Raw genomic sequence first — 22,606 nt, forward strand, 5'->3', positions numbered from 1 at the left:
TGAAAATGTGATCAGTTATGTAAATAGCCAGAAAAACAGCCAGGATTAGAAACCTGGGACGAGACGTGTGGTACGGATACTATATCTGCCCTCATATTGGATTTCAATGCTGAGAATAACATGCTTATGAAAAGCGCTGACCAGAGCCTATTATGTGTCAAAACACATCAACCTGCTTTGTGGGAGTGTGTGTCTCTGGTGTGTGTGTCTGACTATGTCTGTACCTAGGCTTTGAATTATGTGATACTAGAAGGCGCTATAAATCTGGATGCTTTAGTGAGTAAATAAGTGAGCAGTAAATGTGCGTTTGTCCTGAGAGGTACAAACGTTTACAGAGGTAGTTAGTGTTTATTTCACCATAATATAAAGGTAAAGTAGTAGCAAATCATGAGAGGGAGTGCTATTACAGGAAAATAATCAACGACGGGTTGGTGTGTGGTGACCCAATGCCAAGTGGAGTTACTGTTACCACCTTAAAGTTGATTTTCCTATAACAGCATGTTCACATTGATTTGCTAAGTCTTACATTTTTCTTTATATATATTATAAACAATGTGTCTTACTTTTTAACTGTTTATAGTTACATTTACATGTTGCAGAATGTGTATAGTTACATATTGTGAAATGTGTTCAAAAAAGTTACATCCTGTTATCACTTACGTTACAGCAGCCATAAACAGTTGTTCCCTCAATAGCCTTTTTTTTTCCTCTTGAAGTTAATGAGACAAAAAAAAAACTGCAGCTTGTCATACCAAGAAACTGCTGTCCTGAAGACTTTCCTGTATCCGAAAACGTACTGTTAAAGCACGGACACTGGAGAATCCTTACAAAAAGCTCCTTACAAAAAGATTCACCACATCAATGATTATGTGTTTTTATTTGTTAAAATAATATGCTGTTTAATTATCAGTCTTCGATGTAGAGCATCCAGCATACAAGTCCCTCTGCAAGTTGTTAAGAGATAACATTAGAGCAAGTGTATTAATATAAACCTGTGATTTGCCTTGCAGTCAGCACTACTGTCAGAGCAGCTGTTATTTAAAAAAAAAAAAAAAAAAGTATGAACCTTTTGAGCAATCAGATTTGAGAATTCAGGTGTTGTGGTATAACATTATTTAAAGCAATTCTAAACTTTTCTGTCACATAGTTGCTAGCTAGGATACTTTGCATATCCAAATAAAATTGTTGCTTGCTAGCGAAATCAGACATGTCTTAATACAGCAGGTCTATTTCATGTAAATTGCTCTTTTTTAAATTTGGTAGATAACTACCAAATGCTTACAGTTTAGCCAACAGACTGTTGCTAAATGCAGCAAAGAAGCACACTATAAGTCTGGCTAGTTATCAACAATAGCTAATTAGATACACTATATGGCCAAAAGCATGTGGACACCTGCCCATCACACCCATATCTGGTTCTTCCCCCAAACCATTGCTATAAATATCATATAGGATGTCTTTGCGTGCTGTAGCATTTCATTACAATTGTAATTTTCATTACAATTTCCCTTCACTGGAGTCCAACCCTGTTCCAGCATGACAATGCCCCTGTGCACAAAGCGAGGTCCATGAAGACATGGTGTGCCAAGTTGAACACCTTTGGGATGAACTGGAATGCAGACTGCACCCCAGGCCTCACCCAACATCAGTGCCTGACCTCACTAATGCTCCTGTGGCTGAATGATCACATTTCCCACAGCCACACTTCAAAATCTAGTGGAAAGTCTTCCCAGAAGAGTGGAGGTTATTATAATAGCAAAGGGGGACTAAATCTGGAATGGGATGTTCAACAAGTACATAAGGGTGTGATGGTCAGGTGTCCAGATACTTTTGGCCATATTGTGTAACAGTGTAAATTATACTTGCTCATCATATCTTAAGTTTAAGAGACTTGAGTGAGATATGGCAGGCCAGCTGAAAGGCTTATAACACAACTGAATATTTTGAAAAAAGAGATAAGATTCTACTGTGAGATGCTAATGCTCACTTAACTAGTTTGAAGGCATTGCAGTATAATGTACTGTATATTAGAGTACAAACAGAAGACACGTTTTAATTTTGATACCAAACCTGGTAACCCAGAAATAGAAAAAAGGTTAAGGTATTTTAATCCAAATGAGGTTAGTAAAATTAAGCCCTTAATACAGAAATAGATATCAATTTTGACCACTTCATATAACCAGACATAAATTTATGGTAGCTTGTTTCCATAACATGAGAAAATATTATGCAAATTTATCTCACAATTGCAAGATGATATCACACAGTTCCAACTTTTTTCCTCCTGTAGTTCTGAATTAATCTCTCACATTCGCAACTTTTTATCTCTAGGTCAGTTCCAGCAACTTTGTGCTTCCACTAATTAGGCTATCTCCTACCTCTAACCAAGCCACACCAACACCGCAGACAGGTTATTCTGTTCAGCCTAACACATTCTCCCAGAGTGGCCAGTTCCTGCTGAAAAGAAGACTTCAGGTAGGTTACATTGCTTGGTTACACACTGATGGGTTTGGCTGTGGTTTGATTATTGGAAACCAATAATAAGTTGCAATTGTTTGATATTAATAAGTAATACTTTTTTAAGTAAGGTAAAAAAAAGTGACAGTTGTGTCATTAACTCGCATTTGTAAAAAAATTGCTGCACGAAAATAACTTGCAACAAAAAGTCACAAGTGAGTGATTAACCCACAACTGCAAGACAATAGGTAATATTCTCTCATATCTATTCACCTATGTCTGTAAAGCAGTAGAAGAGAATTATTTGCAGCACAGCGCAAGCATGCCCACACACATTTCCTCTACTGCATACTGCTCTGCAGTCACGCTCTTACCAGACAGCACGTGATCCCTTACCTGTAGCCCAAGCCTTGCTAATTATAAGCACAAAAAATAGCCACTTTGTCCCTCTCTGTCCCATCCCTTTTAGAAGCGATGCGTGAGTCAGATTAAATAATCATTGAGAGCAGGGTGCGTTTCACCTTGGGGACATATTGTCCCCTGTCAGAGGAACCTTTGGGGACAGAAGGCAGCTCAGCAGGAGAGCACAGTGGGATGCGCGCGGCGCTGATGAAACGGAGCTGGCTTAATGAAGGCATGGCCCGTGGCTTCCGCGGCTACGCCATATGTTTCGCCAAATGCAAATGGCCCCCCAATTCAAACAACTTTTTCATCTTGATCTATGCAAATGTGTTTATAAATACAGGCTTATAAATACGGCATTGTGCGTTTAAAGAAGCAAGCTCAACCACCCCCGCACACAAGCGCGCATACACACACACACACACACACACAATCACCCTCCCTAACACCAAGCAAACACGAACAAAAATGGCCGTCAGACCTGGGACAGATTAATGGCATCCCAGGGGGTGGTTATGGACTTGTTCACATGCTTAGATGCACAAAGAGCCCACACACACACACACACTCACACACACACACTTACTTAATACAGTGGTTTGGCATTAAGCCAGTCAGGTGAAGTCTCAGCTGTTAAAAGTGGGGTTAAACAGTTAATTACAGTCTGTTTTACTTTTATCAGTTGTTGCCAACATTTAAAATATTTACTAATACTACCAAGATAATTACTGTATTTATGCATTCAGACATTTGTATGTCATAGTCCACACTGTTTAGTTCATCTTCATTTATAATATACAGTATAATGTGTTAAATAAGGAATAAAACACAATGCGTCATTCTTTAATAAATAAAAATGGTTATGGAGTTGGCAAACTGCTGTGGTATGAGAGGAATACAACACTTGGGGTTGTGCATTTACAGGAAAGTAACCCAAGACTGGGTGCAATTACTGTTACCACCCCGAAGTTGATTATTTTCCAATACCAGCTTGTCCAGAAGCATTGTATTCCTCTTATACCACAGCAACTTGCCAAGGATTACAACTTTTTATTTATTAAAGAATGGCAAGTTGTATGCTTTACTCATTTATAGTGACGTTATAAGAGAGAAGCAGTCATTCCCTTACCAGTCTCTTTTTTCCTCTCTCTCTAGAAGTTAACAAGACAAAAAGGTCATGTTACAGAGAAACTGCAACCTGCAGAGTTACATCTTTACCTCTGACTGTTACTGGAGACACTGAAAAGTCCTTCCAAAAATGTTAAATAAACATCTCACAGAAAATCTGTTTATGTGGAGCAATGTGTAAGCTGTTACTATAGAAACAACAACATATTAGAACAAGCATATCAATATAAACCTGTGATTTGTCTTGTAGTGGCCACTATTACCAGAGCTGCTGTTCTAGACAATTAATCAACATCTCCTGACCAATCAGAATTGAAAAATTGACAGTGCTGTGGTTTTAATATTATTCACTTATTTAGGTATAATGTGGGTACAGCATCTGTCCATCAGCATAAACAAGCATTTGATGTACAGAAGGAATAGTTTTGCATTCGGATTATGGTGTTTAAATGCAAAGCAAACCTATAGTGTGTACCAACCTGGCCCCTCTCTCTCCCTCTCTCTCTCTCTCTCTCTGTGCCATCACTTAGCAGAGAGGTGATCAGATTGTTGTGGGCGCTGCGGTAAGTGTTGTGACTGCACCTGAGCCTCAGTCTGTGTGCCAACGTCTTTATCATGGCTCTGTGGTCTGCCTGGTGCCAGAGCAGTGACAGACCTGTGCCCAGCGAGAGACCACACTAAATCACACTGACCCTACCTGCTCACTTTATACCGCTCGCTATACATTGAGCCGGCACTGCAAGATCCTCAATATTTTAAAATATTTAAACTATTTTATTATCTTCAAAGTAGTTTTGGTCTTCAAATGAATCTACATTAAACTATCTGTGTACTATATTATATATATATGAAATTTATCAGTACATAAGCTAAACTGCTTCTAAACCCAAACAAGTCATTTTTGTGAAGTATTAACTCATTTTGGATGGATTTTTTTCAATTTATAAGTTAAATTGAAATGTAAAAATTAGAATTAGTTCCATTACTGATGAAACAGGCTCAACTCTCTGAACCGATCAGGGTCCAATACAGCAGAGGATAATGTGGTAACAGGAAACCTTTAGCTACAGAACCTGCGTGCTTACTTTGCAACAACTGGATAATCAAAAACACACAAGTAAGTTTAATTAAAGCAAAACTTACTGAAAGTTTCTAAAGCAAAAAAGCTTCATAACTGATTTTTCTGATTAGGAAAAAGAATGCAACATTTGTTGAAGGGCAGAATGCAAGTATGTATGCTCAGCATGTGTTTATTAGGGCGAGTACAATAATCATACTCCATAGCGAAGGTCAAAGAGCAGGTAGGAAGCATCAAACAAGGTTTTAATAGACCTGCTAATTAAGGGTTAACTGCAAACAGGTGAACACAACCTGTAACAAACCAACGAAAAACCAGGACAGGGGTGGCGTCTAAATCCCAAACAGTGATCAGTGATTGTGCAGTAGTCATCAGTGATTACTGGTAATGGGGATGTGTATGTTTCAGGTGCACTCTTTGTGGTTTGGTAAGCTTATCTCAGGACTCATAATCTAGCAGGTGTTATGGGTGCTGGTGAGCCATAGTCAGGAGAATACTCAATGTCTCTTCAAAAAGTGGGTTCTTTTTTCAAAATAAAGTCACGAAAGTTATCTACAAAATAACCTCATCTGTGAGCAAAGTTTCTAGATATAGCAACATTGGACATTTGGGTCTCAAAAATGGTGCTGTATGCTATGCGCTACGTCCAGTGGCATTCTAAAGTTAAACTGTGGGAGACATTTACTCAGTCAAGAATTTAAAAAAAAAAAAAAAAAAAAAAACCTCGGATATGAGCCAGTGTGCAAAAGTGAGCTGCTTTTTTTTCTGCTTAACCTCCAGGTGCGAGGGGGACAGTGTGAGTGGCGCTTTAACCAAGTCAATGCTCAGAATACTTTTGTAAACAGAATTCAAGCACCTCTTGTAGACAGTGCTGTAAGGATCTGCTCACTCCCTCTGACTCTCTATCTGTCTGTCTCTCCCTGCTGAACACACACATGTCGTTTCTCATACTGTAGGCCTAGTCGTTCTTCCAGTGTCACGTCCATCTCTGTCGTTCAGAGTTGGGTCTGATGGATGTGGCGGAGGAGTCATTGTAACCTGCAGGATCACAGTGAGCTCATTAGCCCGTGTGCTCCGGCGCTAATTCAGGGGTTACGAGCTGGATGTTAATTAATCACGCGCTTGGCAGAGAGCGGCGTCCTAGCGCGCGGCTGTGAGCGTGCATATCAAGCAGGCCGCCCGCCACTCCAACGCTCTCGTTCATGTGTTGTTTGTGCAGCACTAGAGAGAGCAAAGGTGTTAGAGAGAGAGAGAGAGAGAGAGACAGGAAGGAGAGTGTGATGGAGTCTGATTATCACTACAAGGGGGGAAATTTGTACATTTGTTATACCATAACATTTTATATAATCATGCATCGTATACCTTTTCATTACCTTTCGTTAAGTGTATTAGATATATAGTATTATCTCAGCATAGTACTCTTAACCCATGTGTTTCACACAGGAGCTGTTTAATGTTCACAGAAGTACCAAAACTATAATGTAGTTTATCAACCGCATCAAACAGCCTTATTATATCTTGATTTAATGGCACACACTTATGTGCATTGAACTGATATCAATCAAAATTAATAGTGCATTAGTACTTCCGTTATCTAGATTCTTTATGATGACATCAATAACCAGATTTATACCCATATTTTCGTCATTGAGAGTAGCCTACATGTTTATATAGTCGCTCTTTTTAAGCACCGGAGAACCAGTGTTGAAAAGTAATGTATGTGGATGGTATAAAAAGTTTTCAAAAACTCCTGCTGTGCCCTTCAATGCATGTTAGTGAATTGTCGCTAATATTTTCTAACAAGATACAATGGCCCCATCTACTGGAAGAAATTTAAGTTCATCGTTTTAACTATAATGCTGTGTGTACAATGGTATTTTATTTTCTAAAAGGGCATACAGTATGTTCACTGTCAACTCAAATGTCAACATTTTACTACAGATACCTAGACCAGTTAAATTTTACAATATGTAATATATATGATTTATGTAAGTGGAATAGGTTAATGCGTTGGTGTATTAGCAAACCATTCTAGCTGAATAAAGCTAGAGCATTAATGTAATTAATATCATTCTTTCACCTTTCATCTTCAGTAAACACTTCATCCTGGTCAGGGTCACGGTGGATCCGGAGCCTACCTAAGGAACACTGGGTATGAGGCACGAATACACACTTAATGGGACGCCAATCCATCATAGAACACTATATGGGCAATAAAGCAGTGAATCTACTTACCAGCATATTTTTGGAAGAAAATTAGAGAACTCCGAGGAAGCCTAGGTGAACATGGGGAGAACATGGTCGCTTAGCTCCACACAGACAGTAACCTGAGCTCAGGATTGTACTGGGGGACCCTGGAGCGGTGAGGAGGAAGCAACACTACCCGTTGCACCATCTCAGTCTACACTTACAACGTATCAGAACATATACTATGTTAATCCACTTTGTAGGTGTACAGTTAGATGCTAATTAACTTCATTAGTGGCAGTCTCTGACCACAGCAGTGCTGGTGGCTTGGTATTCATGTCTGGCAACTGTTTCTCAACATAACAGTGACACTGAGGTGTTTAAAACCAGAGCAACACTGCTGTACCTGTCAGTGTCATGGCTTTGCTCAGAATGAGCCACCATTCAAATTACTGTATATCTGGTCAGCAGTGGCCCTCTGGTGGACATTTTTCATAAAAAAAAAAAAAAAAAAGCTGCTTTAAAACAGACAGTATGCAATCAGTAGCTGCATACCTAAAAGTACAGGTATGTACCTACTTCAATCCAATTCAGTTTTATTTATAGAGCACTTTTAACTATGGACATTGTCACAAAGCAGTTTTACAGGGAAAAAGTAGTATTAATCTTGGATTAATTAGTTATTCAGTTCTCAGTTTTGTTAATTATATTCTGGAAAATTATGTACTTTAGGTTTTACTGTTGCTGTTAATCAACATTATTAACACAAATGGACACACTGTTTCCTCTTACATGTCTCTTAAACCCTAAAAATGACCAGAGACATCAGACCGAACCACCCACTACTGAGTCAGACTGAGGGAACTCTGGTTTTGGACTGAGTCATACCTGTGTTTATATTGAACTTTTTACTGGCTTTTAAACAGATAAACTCAAACATGATGGACTACCGGGGAAAATGCAACTTATATAGGGGATGGGGGGTTTGTGTAACATCTTTAACTGAAAGTTAAGGGATTTGACGTAACTCATTTTACTCCCTAAAATCCTCGGAAACTTTTAAAATGACTAAATAGTAATTGCATTGCTAATGAAAAGTCTGACTTATAATTTTTGTTTACTGCTTAATGAAACCTTTAGTGCCTATATCTCCAAAGCAGTCCCTTATAAATCAACAGAGTGAAAATGTAAACAGAAAACCCTGTACTGAATTCAGGCAGATCCAGACCTCCTATCTACATGACCGGGGGTAAATTAACAAGCATTTCCAAGAAAAGGTAGGTCTGTAGAAAATTTAATACCGGTCTGAGTCATATGCTAAGCACAAGACTTCCAGTAACATGCTCTTTTAGATGGCAGGTGTTCTGTCAAGTAGTTCTGCAAAATATGCACATTATATTTAGTGATGTGAAAAAAATGATTGGGTAAATGATTGATCTAAAAAAAAAAAAAAAATCTAGTAGCCTAAATTCATCTCCACAGTCACAGTCTATTCAGCTATTTTTTTTATTTCAGATCAGAAGGCATACAAATGAATACTGTTGACAACTCTCAATAACCATGCTGAATTGCACTTTTCCATAATGTTGGACATTATTAGTGAGAGGAAGCAGCACACACCTGCATCCTCTCTTCGTAAAAAGGAAAAGTGAAGGAGGGTGCAGTCTGAACATTGAACTTGTGCAGCACAAACAGAAATATGGGACTAGTTCAGGACATGACACAGCCAAACCACTTTACCTTTAATGCAACCCAAACAGCATCTGTGTGCATGTCTAATTACATCTGGGTGACATAGTTAAGTGTTTTTTTTCCTGAGGTACAGTATGAGAGTAAATGGGAAAAACATTTTTTCATACAGATTAAGCTACAAAGGTTGATCTGTTGGCTGGTCTGGATGGACATTATTCTTGTAACTACATAGATTTCTTGTTTGTTTCACTGCAGTTATTAATATTAATTTCTTGGCTGGTGATGTGTTATTATTAGCAGTCTTGTGCTGCTCTCACATCACAGGGAGACACTGCTAGCATAGCTACAATGTATTTAATATGAGAGAAAAAAAAAAAAAACACAGGTTTCGCTGTTAGCTCCTAAAAACAAAAGAGCAAGAGCTGCTTCTCTCACCATTTTCCAGCGATGTTCAATGTCATATTAATGAGAGATGCAGCGTAGAAGTAGTGGACACAGCAAACGTTCCAGAATGCAGTGCAGCTATATGAATCATCTGTGTAAAGTTACAGCAAAGACTTGGCTCGGCTAGTTAGCAATCTACAGGATGAAAAAAACATACTGATAGCAGCATTAGCATGAAACTAGAAGCTTTGGAAGCTGACCTGTTTGAGAAGAGTGTACAGATGACAGGACAGAGCTGGACAGACTAAAGCGCTGCTGCAGTGCTCTCTTTACGTAGAGATGAAGCAAGGGCTACTAATTTCTACTGGTGTCACTATCAGCAATTAGTCAAGCAGCATTGTGGGTAATGTAGGAAACCATTAACCAAAGTGAAAATAGACCAACCTGTTGAGAAGAGACATTAAAAATAATGAAAACGTCAACTCACTACAATTTCACTACAAAGTTAATCTTGGATGCCACTGAAGATCACATGTTAATCATAAAGATTAATATGCATGTCATTCAGTGTGGATTTTTCCTTTAATAAGCTGCTTTTGTGCTAAAACAGCAGATGAATGAATTTAGACATGAATGTCCAACAAGTAAATGTGAAAATGAGTAATGTGATATCATTTCTGTGAGGAAAAGGCTTTTTTTAAAACTTTCTGGCAGCTATTGAAACTCTGCCTCAAGCGTTTTTCACACTTCTTTAGACTAGAAAAAGTTTCAGGAGATCTCCAATGGTCAGTAAAATTTAATTGGTGTGAAATCTGGCTCTTGATGTCAAACAGATTCCCTGAGCTCTTGGATTAAAAGAATTTTGTCAGCAGACAGCTGCAAAGCCAACCACAGTGACCTTACACATTTGTAATCTTCACGCTAGGCTGTCAATCTGACAAAAACAAATGATACAGTATATTAGTATTAGCACTAATATACAGAGTAGACAAGCTTTATATACATTATGAATCCTTACATGGCAGTTTGGAGGCTTAAGTAATGCAAATGTGTAGACCAAAATCTAAGGATAAGCCATGGAGGGTTACTGAATTACAGTTAATGGTAGTTGGATGAAACTGAAGAACTAAGGTCTGCTTTATTCTAAATGGACAAAGACAGACAGAGGTACACTGTTTCACACCAGCAGAGCAACATTCCTGTCCAATTATCCATTACGTACTGTTTGTCTCTTAAGTATTAGATCATTGTGTTCTCTCACACTGCTGATTCAGCACAACTCTTCTATAAATTAGATCTGGTAAGAGGAAATTTTATACCGAGACTAGCAGGAAGACTTCTACCCAGCTAGGCAAGATTCCTGCTCGTGATTATCCATCTGCTGAGGTGCCGAGGACACACAATACACCGAGACAAGTCTGGCATGTGCACAAGGAAACACCTGGCTCACTGGAAAAGTAAAACAAAAATTCCTCACACACAATGCCCTGTCCTGTTCTGATAAAAAGGTCTCCATTAGAACATCCTGAGGCTCAACACTGACAAATCTAAAACTCTACACCAACTGCCTATGACTTTATTACATCCTATTCACCCCGGGTTAGAAATCTTAGTGTCGCATTCAATTCCTTAGTCACTCGATTTTCTAATTAAAGCCAGCTTGCTGTCAGTTTCATCATTACTGTTTCCTATTTTGTAATAGACACTCATTGTTCATGCTTTTCTCACATCTAGATTGCAACAGTGTTCTTTACGGACTCTCTGTCAGGTGGATAAACATGTTGCAATATGAGCTGCAGGGGTTTGTACCCACTCCAGACCTGAGCGCAGCTACACAGAGATGGCAACTCAAGGGCTTTGGATTGGAGTGAAACTTTGACTAACTCATGACTCAACTCAGTCTAGACAAAACCATAAACAAAAATAAATAAAATTAGGACCACAAGAGTGAACCAGATAAATTTTCCTCTGCAAGCCTAAAGTCCCTAATGGCCAAAAATATAAATAATATATATTATATATATGAAAAAATGAATCTTTGTACATAAGTTTAGAAACGGTAACTAAAATGGCCAGTTTCATAACCTATTCAAAAAAAAGGTACTTTATGTACTTGTTTCAAAAACAAACATTACTCTGAATTAGTTTTGCACTTTACTTTTATTTCTCCCATAATTTTTTTAGTTTAGTTAGTATTCTGCCAGATACTTGTACAGTGGTTCTTGGTTTACTTGGAAGGTTTTTATTAATATAAAGATTTTTATTATTTTCACAGTAAGCCTGCACATCATTTATTTTGTCATGGACACTAGTTATTTGCTCTCTAATGAGCTCAAATTTCAAATGTGAGAGAGGAAGAAGAAAATTAGTTTGTTAGCATTAAACAGCTGACTGCTCTCCGCTTGCCATCTGTCCATATAGCAGCTGGCTGATTATACAGGATGTTGGCTGTTCTCTGTAAGCTCCCACCTATTCATTTACCCCACACACACCATGCACATTTTGTCATTTATTGTAACCACTTGTTTTAAATAATTTAAACCAAGTAAGGACACAGAGTGACGAGGATGTGAAGCACCAAATGTTATGATCGCTGCACTTTGCCTTTGGTTATCTCCAATAAGACTTCTAGGCAATGATTAATTCAGTGTTTATTGCGCCCCTTTTGGAGCCTCGCCCATTTGCTAATCGTACGCAAGTTATAAAGTCAGTGCTATCACCAAGATTACAGCTTAGTCCATTAGAGCTTCACTGTTAAAGTGCTCAACACCCAGGTCTGCCTTGCTGGACCTTAATGAAAGGAGTTCATTTTGATTTTATCTGAAGAGAAACAACTTCAAGGGCTGTGTTGTCCATAAACATTTATCCACAGCACTGTTGAATGCTTGATTATGATCGATCAGATGATGTTGATTAATTTTCTATAACAGCATAGCACGTTATCTCTATAGTAACAAATTATACAGGGACTTGTATGAAGGATGTTCCACATTTCCCTATTTTAAAAACGTCTAATGTATGTAATCATTTGATATGAAGTTTTCTGTGAGGAGACATTTAGCGTTTTTGGAAGGAGTCTCCAGTGTCAGTGCTTTGTAACAGTTTTTTTTTTTTTTAATTTATTATTTCCAGACAAAAAATGTCTGTTGTGGAAACGAATGTAATGAAACAAGTTAAAGTTAAACAACTACAGTTGAATAAAAGATATTATGTGGTGTTCATTAATTAATGAAAATTTTAATCAATTGGCAAATCACTAGTGTAAGAAAACGTGTTGTTATTGGAAAACCACCAACTTTGTCATTATTTTCCTATATTATGCCCCATCATGTTTTATTCCTTACTTAATCTATGCTTTGTAAGTGCAGAGAACCTTTTATTTATTTTTGTTTCCAAACAATTTAGTTGTGCTCACTACACAGGAAATTCTTTAGTACCTATGGGTTATATATGGGTTTTGCAGTTTTCCCCAAGAAACCTGAAAATCAACTCATGACACAGTTCCTGTCACATACCACCTCCTCCCTCTTGTAAAGAAGATAATGCAAGGGTAAAAATTCTCATCTATCCTGCCTGAACAGGACGACCAAAAAAAAAAAAAAAAAAAGCTGTCTGTTTCTCATTGGACTGACATGTTTGGTGTTTTCTCTGACACTATTACTGTCAAACAAACTTTATAAACAATGACTTTGGATTTCTACCTTTATGTATGTTTTGATGAGGAAATAGAGAAGTATAAATCTGAAGTAGCAAGCAAGTAGGTTGATATACTTTGGTTATTTATATAATAAACTTAATTTCAACAAAAAAAAAATCTTGTTTAACAAATGCATTTTGGTCTTTTATTAATAAGGGTTTACAAATGGTAAAAAGTAATTTGGCCTTGACATAGATGACGAAAGAAAATATGACTCTTGGAAGCTATTTATGAAAGATTGACACATTTATTCTTGAGTAACTATATTTTTCATGCTGTTAAGCCTTATCTCTTTAGTCAAGCTTTAAGATTCTTATCTATAGCACTATAAATGAACTTTATTTAAAGCAAAGTGGCATGTTACAAAGTCCAGCTCAGACTAGTTTGACTTGCCCAGATTGTTTGTTTAGGTTACGGCACAGAACTTCCACCTGCTATACTAATGTTCCCACGATGTATTACCACAAAATCCATCATACACACAGCATTTCCTTCAAACAGCAGTGTGAGAAATGAAATGCGGAACAAATTGTCAATTTCTTTCAATACCCAAACCTCAACGGATTAAAGCGGCATGAACAATATTTTTGGTTTGTAAATCAGTTCAACTTTTATCTGTTTTAACTTAACTTTGATTTATCCAAAAAAGAAATATGTGAAATGGTCATTAAAGGTTTGAGAGACACTGGGCTAAAATCAGGGCTCTGACAGTTTCACCTGCAGTGAGATCTGATGATATAGCTGACTGGAAATTGAGATAAGCCTCTGGTTCAGAAGTTACGCTCATGCCCTGTGCTAAAGCACAAAAGTGAAGACTGATTCATAGACAGGCTGGCACAATGCTGGAAAGTCAGTGTCCTTTGGCCCTCTGCCAGAGATTGTTCAAAAGTTGTGAATAGTACGTTGTTAGGGTGGTCCAAGGCTAAACCGAAACTTTAAACCTAGTGTTTATTAGTAATGGGGAGTGGAAAAAAAAAAAAAAAAAAAAAAAAAAGAGACTCCCATTTAGTATTTATAATGCAATTCTTCCTTCTTCAGAATGGCTCATCACTCAGTTACTTTAGAAGATCAGTACATATTGAATAATAGTAGTGCAATAAGGTTCTTCAATTCATTAATCCTTTTACTATACTTGCTTTTATATTAAAAATTTTATTAAGAACCTTGTGTTACTAAACCTGCATTATATAATGTTTAAAGGTTGTATTTTTGTCTTTATAGGTCAACACCATTGTAAATTAGCTATTGCCCACCATATGTTTTGCGAGATTAACAAGTTAAATGAAAATGAAATTAAAATATCAGGCTAGATTCTGTTAACATCGTATGGCTGTTCTTCTCGAAAGAAGTTGGCTGCAAGTGTTAGCAGTGATGAACTGAAAACAAAACCAACAAAAGTAGAACTGAAATAAGGATTCTTGATTAGCATCTATAGAGCAGCGGTCAACATTACTGTGTGAAGTGACAGTTCAAAACTGCAGTAGTATTAGAGGGCTATGAACAAAAAGTACAAAAAAATTTTAAAAAAAGCGCAGGCATAAAATAATGACGTTTTTACAATAGGAATATTTATTTAGCTTAATAAAATAGTCACTAAATATTCAGACATTTACATAAAGTAAGTATGGCATCTAAAGTGCTTGTAAACAATACAAAAAAGTTAGAGAAAGACAAAAAGTTTCTTCTCCAAAAGAAAAAAAGAAAACCCCAACCACACATGAAAATAAACGGGGTTCAGTGTTATAGACCCACTTTCAAAGATAAAAATACAGTAAATTAAAATCTGAATCGCTGATGGTTAATCCTAGAAGTAATTGATGCCCATGTTCTCGGTCCTACATTAACCTGAAAAATGACACGTACACTTCTCACGACTAGCACACACCCAACACTCATACTTCCTTCATCCATGTTCCTTCAACACACTTCAAGTAATAAACGTTCAGCCTGCACAGTATTTTAAAACTGTCTCTTCCATTCTCCACTCACGGTCTAATAAAGATCTCTTTAAAGCCATGGGCTTTAACTAAAAAAAAAAAAAGATTAGAAAAAAAACAAAAAAAAAAAACATTAGACTATGAAACTGATGAAACTCAGTCAGCTGATAAATACCATGGTCAAATGAGGGCCATTCCACATGATCACTGTTTAAACCAATTTCTATTGCTTTCTCGTTCTGAACATTTCCCATCACTTCTTTTTCTGCTGCTTTAACTTCTTCCTCTGTTTGAGGATCATGTCATACAGTCTTTCAAGTCCTTCTAATAAACCATCGCCGATTATAGCACACGAAGGCTGCAAGTGCCATGGCGTAGAGGCACCGAGTTCACTCAGCGCCAGCATCTTCTCAATTTCTGCCAGGGTCATAGAGTTCCTCAGGTCCTGCTTATTTGCTATAATAAGCATGGGAACACCTTGACTCTCCATCGAGTGTGCAAGCTTGTGAAGTTCAGTTCTGGCCTCGTCCATCCGCTCAGCATCCACCGAGTCGACCACAAACACGACGCCATCAGTGCAGCGAGTGTAGGACTTCCAGAGCGGACGCAGCTTCTCCTGGCCACCAACATCCCAAAAGTGAAAGGTCACCGTCCCAGAGCGGCCGAGGGCCACCTTGACCTTCTCTGCATTAAATCCTTTAGTAGGCACCGTGTTCACAAACTCATTAAACTGCAGTCTGTACAGGACAGTGGTTTTGCCTGCAGAGTCCAGACCCAAAATAGTAATGTGCAGAGACTTCCAGAAAGGAAGATTAGAAAATATACTGGATTGATCAGATATCCTGTTTCCCATTTTCATGTGGTGTGGAGTCAGATTAAGAGAAGGCAAAAGTAAAGATCCATAACTGAACTTCTGGTTTTACTCCCAAAGGTTCTTAGGAAAAAGAAGGAACAGAAACAAAAATACACCAGTGATTTTAATAAATAACTGATCAAATGGTCAGATAACATAAGGTTAATATTAGTAATATAACAGATTTCTGAGTTGACTGAGGATCCTCAAACCCCAGCTTGGCTAGTTAACTAGCTAACTAACCAGTAATCTAACAATGATGTCATCTAATATATAACTCTGTGGTTCTCAAAGTGAGGGCCATGAGGTCTGGTTTTTTAAAGAAATGGTCGATATCAACTGCTACTCATACAGTCGTTATTATAGTTATTAATTTCACTGTAGTTATAGGAGTCATTCTGAAGAGGTCTTGGAGGACTTGGAGAAGTTTGATCTGCCAGTTGCACTTTCCATTTTCTCAGTATTTTATACCAAGGTTACTTTCTGATCTCAAGCTGGATCTAAATACAGTTTTAATAAAACATGGAAAAGTGCTAATATACAAAATGTTTCAGATCCACAGTTTATCAGTGTAACTGGTTGCATACTGTTGGTGGAAAGTTGAAGTAAAATAAATAAGGGTGGCCATTGTAAATAAACATACATTATATACACACACACACTATATTATATACATATACATATATATATTTAAAACCCAAAGTTTCTAATACTGGAATAGTTTATATATGGATTATAAAACAAGTGTGTAGTGTCATACTTGTCATAAGATAGTCCATGTTTTTTTTTTTTTTTAAATAATACAAAGTGACATAAATGAATAAAATAAAATAGCTGGCAATGTTTACAAAATGTTACAGGTCACTTTTAAAGCGAGAGCAAAAGTGATATTTGCAAAAAGCACCGATTTATTCATTTATCTCTTATTAAAATGTTATCTTCCTGACTCATAACACAGCACAGAAAGACCAGCTAGCCTCATGTATGTAGCCTTCCACTACACCCACTACTTTTAGCTTTATACTACAGTAAACTGAGCAAATTCAGAAAGTCAGGGGTCAATATTTTTCTACTTACCACTCGGACTTTACTGTTTACCAAACTTTTTTTTTTCCTTTTATTTCATCACAGCCGCTCGGACAAACTCCACTGCGCAGCGACACTTCACACACACGCGCGCGCGCTCACGTACACACTGAGCTGGGGCAGTTAGCACCGAGCTCCTCATTTGTTTACCTTTGAAATGATTGGTCGCTGAGAAGCACGCGCTTCATAAACCATGACGCAATGTGCAGGTGCAAGTTCAGGCCGCTTTTGCATAGAGAGCTGCAGTGTGGAGGCTTTCAGATGAGCAGCTCATTGTGTGATTAAGAATGAAAATGATTCAAATCTAAAGCATTAGTGTGGAAATAAAGGATGCGTGAAAGCAATGTTTTATATTTTTCATTTGTGTAAAAAAATTAAAAAAAAAAAAAAAAAACACCCTTCGCAGAGAGCTATTAACACATTCATTTATTTATTCATTTATACACCAAAGCCAAAAATATGTTTTTATGCCAACACTTTAAAATGACACCATGCACTGTATTTTTTTTTTTTGCACAAAGCGAGCTCCATGAAGACACGGTTTGGGATGAACTGGAACGCTGCCTGCACCCCAGGCCTCCTCACCCGACATCAGTGCCTGACCTCGCTCGTGCTCATGGGGCTGAATGCAAATCCCCACAATCACGCTCCAAAATCTAGTAAAAAGCATTCCCAGAATGCTCTTCTTTATTATTTTATAACCACAAAGGGGGACTAAATCTGAAATGGGATGTTCAGCAAGCACATATGGGTGTGATGGTCATGGACATACTTTTCAGCATATACAGTAGATAGCTAGATAGAAAGGATGAAGATATAAATAGATATAGATAAATACATATTACAATATTTTTGGGTGGTTTTTTAAATTTATTTATTCATCTTTAGTAACTGCTTTATCCTGGTCTGGGTGGTGTTGGGTCTAGAGCCTATCCCAGGAACACTTCGTGTAAGGTGGGAATGCACACACAAATTTACTATTTCACTTACTGGCATATTTTTGGGATGCGAGAGGAAAAATCAGAACTCTGAGGAAACCCAGGCAGGCACAGAGAAAACATACAGGCATGCTATACAGGCATGAGTTTTATTGGTGATGGGTATTTGCTGAAAAGTAAAATCTAAATGTTGAGCATAACTGTATCCATAATCATAAACAAATACTAACATCACCTTAAATGTATTTGGTAGAAAGGACTTCCTGACAAATCCTGTAAGACCAGTGAATCACAGTTTAGTTAACACATCAGGAATACTTGATGAAAACCAGTTTATTCTGCCTTCACTCAAAGTACTATTTGACTGTTAGAACATTTTATTTCATCCAAGATCTGGTGAGTTTCTCTTCCACACGGTCCATAAACGCACTGTACACCCCTCTCCTGCACCGATGCCTCTGGAAAAGGTAGAAAAAAACTCACATTTCATAACCATTCTTACATTATTCTAAAGCGAGTGAATTTTGTTTTTTCTCTGGCACTACATGGATGGCATACAATGGATTTAAGTAATAGAAAAAAAAAATAATAGAAACATTCTATATGTAAAATAGATAGATTATTAAAACAAAATTGAGTGATTCTGGATTTAAGAAGTCTGGCACTGCACTATACATGTAAAGTATAGGGACAAAAGACACTATTTCTCTCAATACAGTTTAAGAATATGAAAACTTTAGCAAGTTTGCATGATGCCAATTGGTGGTTAACTCCCAATACCTCTTAGCTTCATAGATTTAGCTTAAAGCAAAAGAAGCACATTGCAGATGATAAGTTATGATGTAAATGGAACCATTTTATCCAAACCATTGTTCAGATTGCCCTGTATGGCCAGATGTAGTCATTCATGCTTCCATTCTAACTGATAACTGTGTGAGCTTCAAATGAACAATTTTACTGAAATTTAGCTGATGAACAGTGAACACTCAAACATGCTACACATTTCCACTCACTGTGTAAGTAGCTGACATGGGTGGCCATGGGGACTTCGGTAGTATGAGTCCTGCATCCCATTTGGGTTCTGCTGGTTTGAAGGTGATCATGTTCCTGGCTGGCTCTCCTTTTGGAGGATTTGCCTCAGGCTGGATCCCTGAGATTTTTTTTTTAATATTACAAATTTGTAAATAAAACACATGCTTATTATATTCTCATACCACAATCTTTGCCTACATGTTTTACTAGATGCATCTTAGGTTGGAACCATTTCTAACCAGTCTAATCTTTACTCAGAAAATAAAAAAAGAACAGGACTGCCATTTTACAAATATTGGGGTGAGTATAGCATTGCCAACAGTGCTGTATTAATGACAATAATAAAGATTAATACATAGGAATAAATTAAGCTCACTTGCTCCCAAGAACGGAGTCTTAAGGTTCAAATTTCCAGGATCCTTTGCTATGGAAGTCACCATGTCTGGCAAGTTTTCATCACACTGCAGTAGCACACAAACAGCAAAGGCCTCTTAAACACTGCCATCTAGTGCTACACCACAAATACTGTATACTTACCCGTATATTATCATATTACAATTTGTCATAGTCCTTGCTGTTATGACATATGTACATTTCATACATGAAAACATTCTAGATTAATGTTTAGTACCAGCACTTTTTACATCGAGAAAATACACAGTAATAGTCAGATCAAATTATCCATCCATTCTCTGTACCACTTATCCTACACAGGGTCACAGGGAGCCTGGAGCCTATCCCAGGAGACTCCGGACACAAGGTGGGGGACACCTTGGATGGGGTGCCAATCCGTCACAGGTCACAATCGCACACGTCCCCAAACTACGGACAATTTAGACATGCCAAATCAGCCTACAGTGCATGCCTTTGGACTGGGGGAGGAAACCAGACTACCCAGAGAAAATCCCTGAAGCATGGGGAGAACATGCAAACTCTGGGCACACAGGGCAGAGGCAGGAGTCAAACCCCCAACCCCAGAGGTAATAGGCAAAATGTGCTAACCACTAAGCCACCGGATCATATTATAAAAAGTGAATTATGTTATTAAAAGACTTCCAACATAAAGTCTATAATTACTTGATATACAATAAATATATTTCTATTGTATATATACACACAGGCCACTTTAATGGGGAAACGTTTACCCCTGCTCATTCTTGTAATTATCCAATCAGCCAATCATGTGGCAGCAGTGCAATGCAAGAAAAAATACCTGCACGTATCTGCATGAAATTGAATCTGCTGCCACATGATTGGTTGATTGGATAACTGAATGTGCAGGGGTACAGGTGTTAGTGGTCAGTGAGTGATCTACAGTATACAAGATGTACAGTGATATGCTCAGTGTAAACTTACAGGTCTGAAATCATGAGGCTTCGGGTTTTTGTAGGGACCACACGGAAACTGTCCCAACTTCACAAACTGTAGCTGTAATTCCAGTAGTCCAGGTGGTTTGTATGATGTGATGAACACTGGTATATTCCTCTTCTGTTCTTGTTTGGATCGCATGACAGTAGGTATTATATGAAGGCTTTGAGATAATTCTTCTAATCCTTCTTTTAATATAGCTGGGTCGAGTGTTTTTTTCTTGATCCGAGGCAAGCTTAGAGTGCGGTACAGTTTTGGGCTAAAGTCAGGTGGCTTTATTTCCCACAAGTCTGTGTGCCTGACAGCTGCAGTTGGTAGTATGAGTGTGTGATTTCTACTACGGCTTTTGATTAAATTTTGACTGGCAGTGAACAGGAGCTTTCTACTGAAGGTGAACGACGTTTCTGAATCCATTATATCTGTAGATTTCACTGCATGTACCCTGTCCTGAGATCAAATATGTTATCACTAGATATCACAATTATCACCATTTTAAATGACCCCAAAACACAGCATAAAGCAAACATATTTCCCCTTTAATGTCACCTGTCTGTGTGTGGTTTTTAATGTTTCTGTAGAGTAATTGTCATAAAGGATGTTGTATTATGGCATACTGTGTTGTATACTGTATATAAAGTGTATATACAAGAATGAACAAGTTCTTAGCAATATAGTAACTAATGAGCCCACATTAATGCATTAATAAAAAATAAAATACAATGCAGTACAGATCTGTGACTAAAGATGTTTTATATCTTTAAAGACTGCAGTAATACTAATGCTTTAAAAGGTGGTTATAATATTTACAGTACACTTTCGTTCTCGTCAGACAGACGTGTTAATGCAACAAAAAACATGTTTCTGTGCAATAACTGCATTTTATCCAAACTGAATTTGCATATTAAAAATAATCAAAAACGTTTATCCTACCATTCCCAGTTCAGTCATTCGTCAGCCATGTGTGTGACACAGCAGGGAGAGCGGGTTGCTGTGTTGGAGTGCAAGTTTTAAGCATTGGAACAATAAAGAGAGGTTGCTAGGAGGCTTTAGTTTAGAAGCCTTGTGCAGAAAACAAGTCATGATGGAAGACAGTGAAGAAACAAGAAACTATTTCATTATGCAATAAAAATAGTGCAGTCTCAGGAAATTGACATTTAAAACGTTTCATTACTATGCACCATTCACTCAAATTCACATGGAAAAAGCACAATGTAGAACAAAATTAAACCAGCAGAGGGAAGCACAAGATGTGTGTGTGTGTGTGTGTTCTCTTTACACTAAAAAAAGAACACTTATACAATAATTACATTGCATTTATCTTTATTCGGTATTTACTGATGATAATATACTATATTGAATATATAGACCTGCAGATAAAGAGTTGGGCAAAACCAAAACACAACTAGTGTCTTTACAGGCCGTTCTGTCAATAGGTCAAAGGTCACACCTGGCTTTTATTGGGTTAATAGCCAGGTGGGGGAGGAAAGGCCTTGGGAAAACAGTCACAGTTGTTGGGGTAATCAGTTTGTTTGGATAATCAGGACGAGGTGATTACAAGTAGTGCAGCGTGAACCTGTCCTGAGAATGTGGCCTCAGGTGGACAAACATCACACACCTCTGAGCCCCTTCAGTGACATGAGGTACACTATAAACCCTCATAATCCTTTTGCCGCTTGTTAGGACAGAAAGAGTCACTGCTCCAGGTCACTTTCAAAGATGGTACTAGCACTACCAAAAGGCCGAAAAGAGAACCACTAGCGTTCAGAAACAACCTAACTACACAGTAGTGAGAGGTTTTGATGTCCAACTAAAGAGACACAAGGGAGAGAAAAGGAAGTTAGACACATTAAACTGGCCATTTAAACATTCTGTTTCTTGAAGGTTGTGAAACAGGTGGAGAATGTTAGTGAGTGATGTGGAAGCCAGTGATTATTAATGAAAAATGACCTCGAATGTCTCATACTGAGTGCTAGAATCTATCTCTAGCTATAAAATTGTTGGGAATTTGGGGAAGTTAAATATTTATTCCTTTTTCCATCAAAAACATTTATGAAACCACATATACTAGTTACCTCTGCAAATTGAATAAACCTCTGTATATTGAAACCCCCCCCCCCCCCCCCCTTCTTTCACTCTTGCCTTCACTATATTAATTATAATCATCACTATTATTAAATAATCTGAAATAATCTAAAATAATGCAGCATTTAGCTAATTTAGCTAATTTTAGCTTTAGCTAAGGCTTGTAAGCAGCATTTTTAAGGTGACAACGTACTGTAAATAGTTGAAGATGGACATTGTTTCCTCACTGAGGTTTGATTTCCTATTTCTAGAACACAGCATGAAGCTGTAAAAAATACTTTATGT

At 37.6% G+C, this 22,606-nt stretch overlaps 2 protein-coding genes across 2 annotated transcripts; both read right to left on the reverse strand.

The window, feature by feature from the left end:
• Positions 1 to 14,429: 14,429 nt before the first annotated feature.
• On the reverse strand, positions 14,430 to 17,029 carry arl4aa (ADP-ribosylation factor-like 4aa). The gene is made up of 2 exons (XM_026934618.3): positions 16,893 to 17,029; positions 14,430 to 15,896 (listed from the first exon to the last, which is right to left on the reverse strand). The coding sequence occupies exon 2, from the start codon at positions 15,819 to 15,821 to the stop codon at positions 15,216 to 15,218; it is 606 nt and encodes a 201-aa protein (XP_026790419.1). The 5' UTR covers positions 15,822 to 15,896; positions 16,893 to 17,029; the 3' UTR covers positions 14,430 to 15,215.
• Positions 17,030 to 17,155: 126 nt separating this feature from the next.
• On the reverse strand, positions 17,156 to 21,230 carry si:dkey-30e9.6 (uncharacterized protein LOC564083 homolog). Its single transcript, XM_026935107.3, has 5 exons — positions 21,170 to 21,230; positions 20,228 to 20,686; positions 19,248 to 19,332; positions 18,853 to 18,989; positions 17,156 to 18,297 (listed from the first exon to the last, which is right to left on the reverse strand). Exons 1-5 carry the CDS (start codon positions 21,185 to 21,187, stop codon positions 18,217 to 18,219), a joined length of 780 nt encoding a protein of 259 aa, XP_026790908.3. The 5' UTR covers positions 21,188 to 21,230; the 3' UTR covers positions 17,156 to 18,216.
• Positions 21,231 to 22,606: the final 1,376 nt, after the last annotated feature.

Source organism: Pangasianodon hypophthalmus, chromosome 14 (genome assembly GCF_027358585.1).
Source record: "Pangasianodon hypophthalmus isolate fPanHyp1 chromosome 14, fPanHyp1.pri, whole genome shotgun sequence".
Lineage (NCBI taxonomy): Eukaryota > Metazoa > Chordata > Actinopteri > Siluriformes > Pangasiidae > Pangasianodon > Pangasianodon hypophthalmus.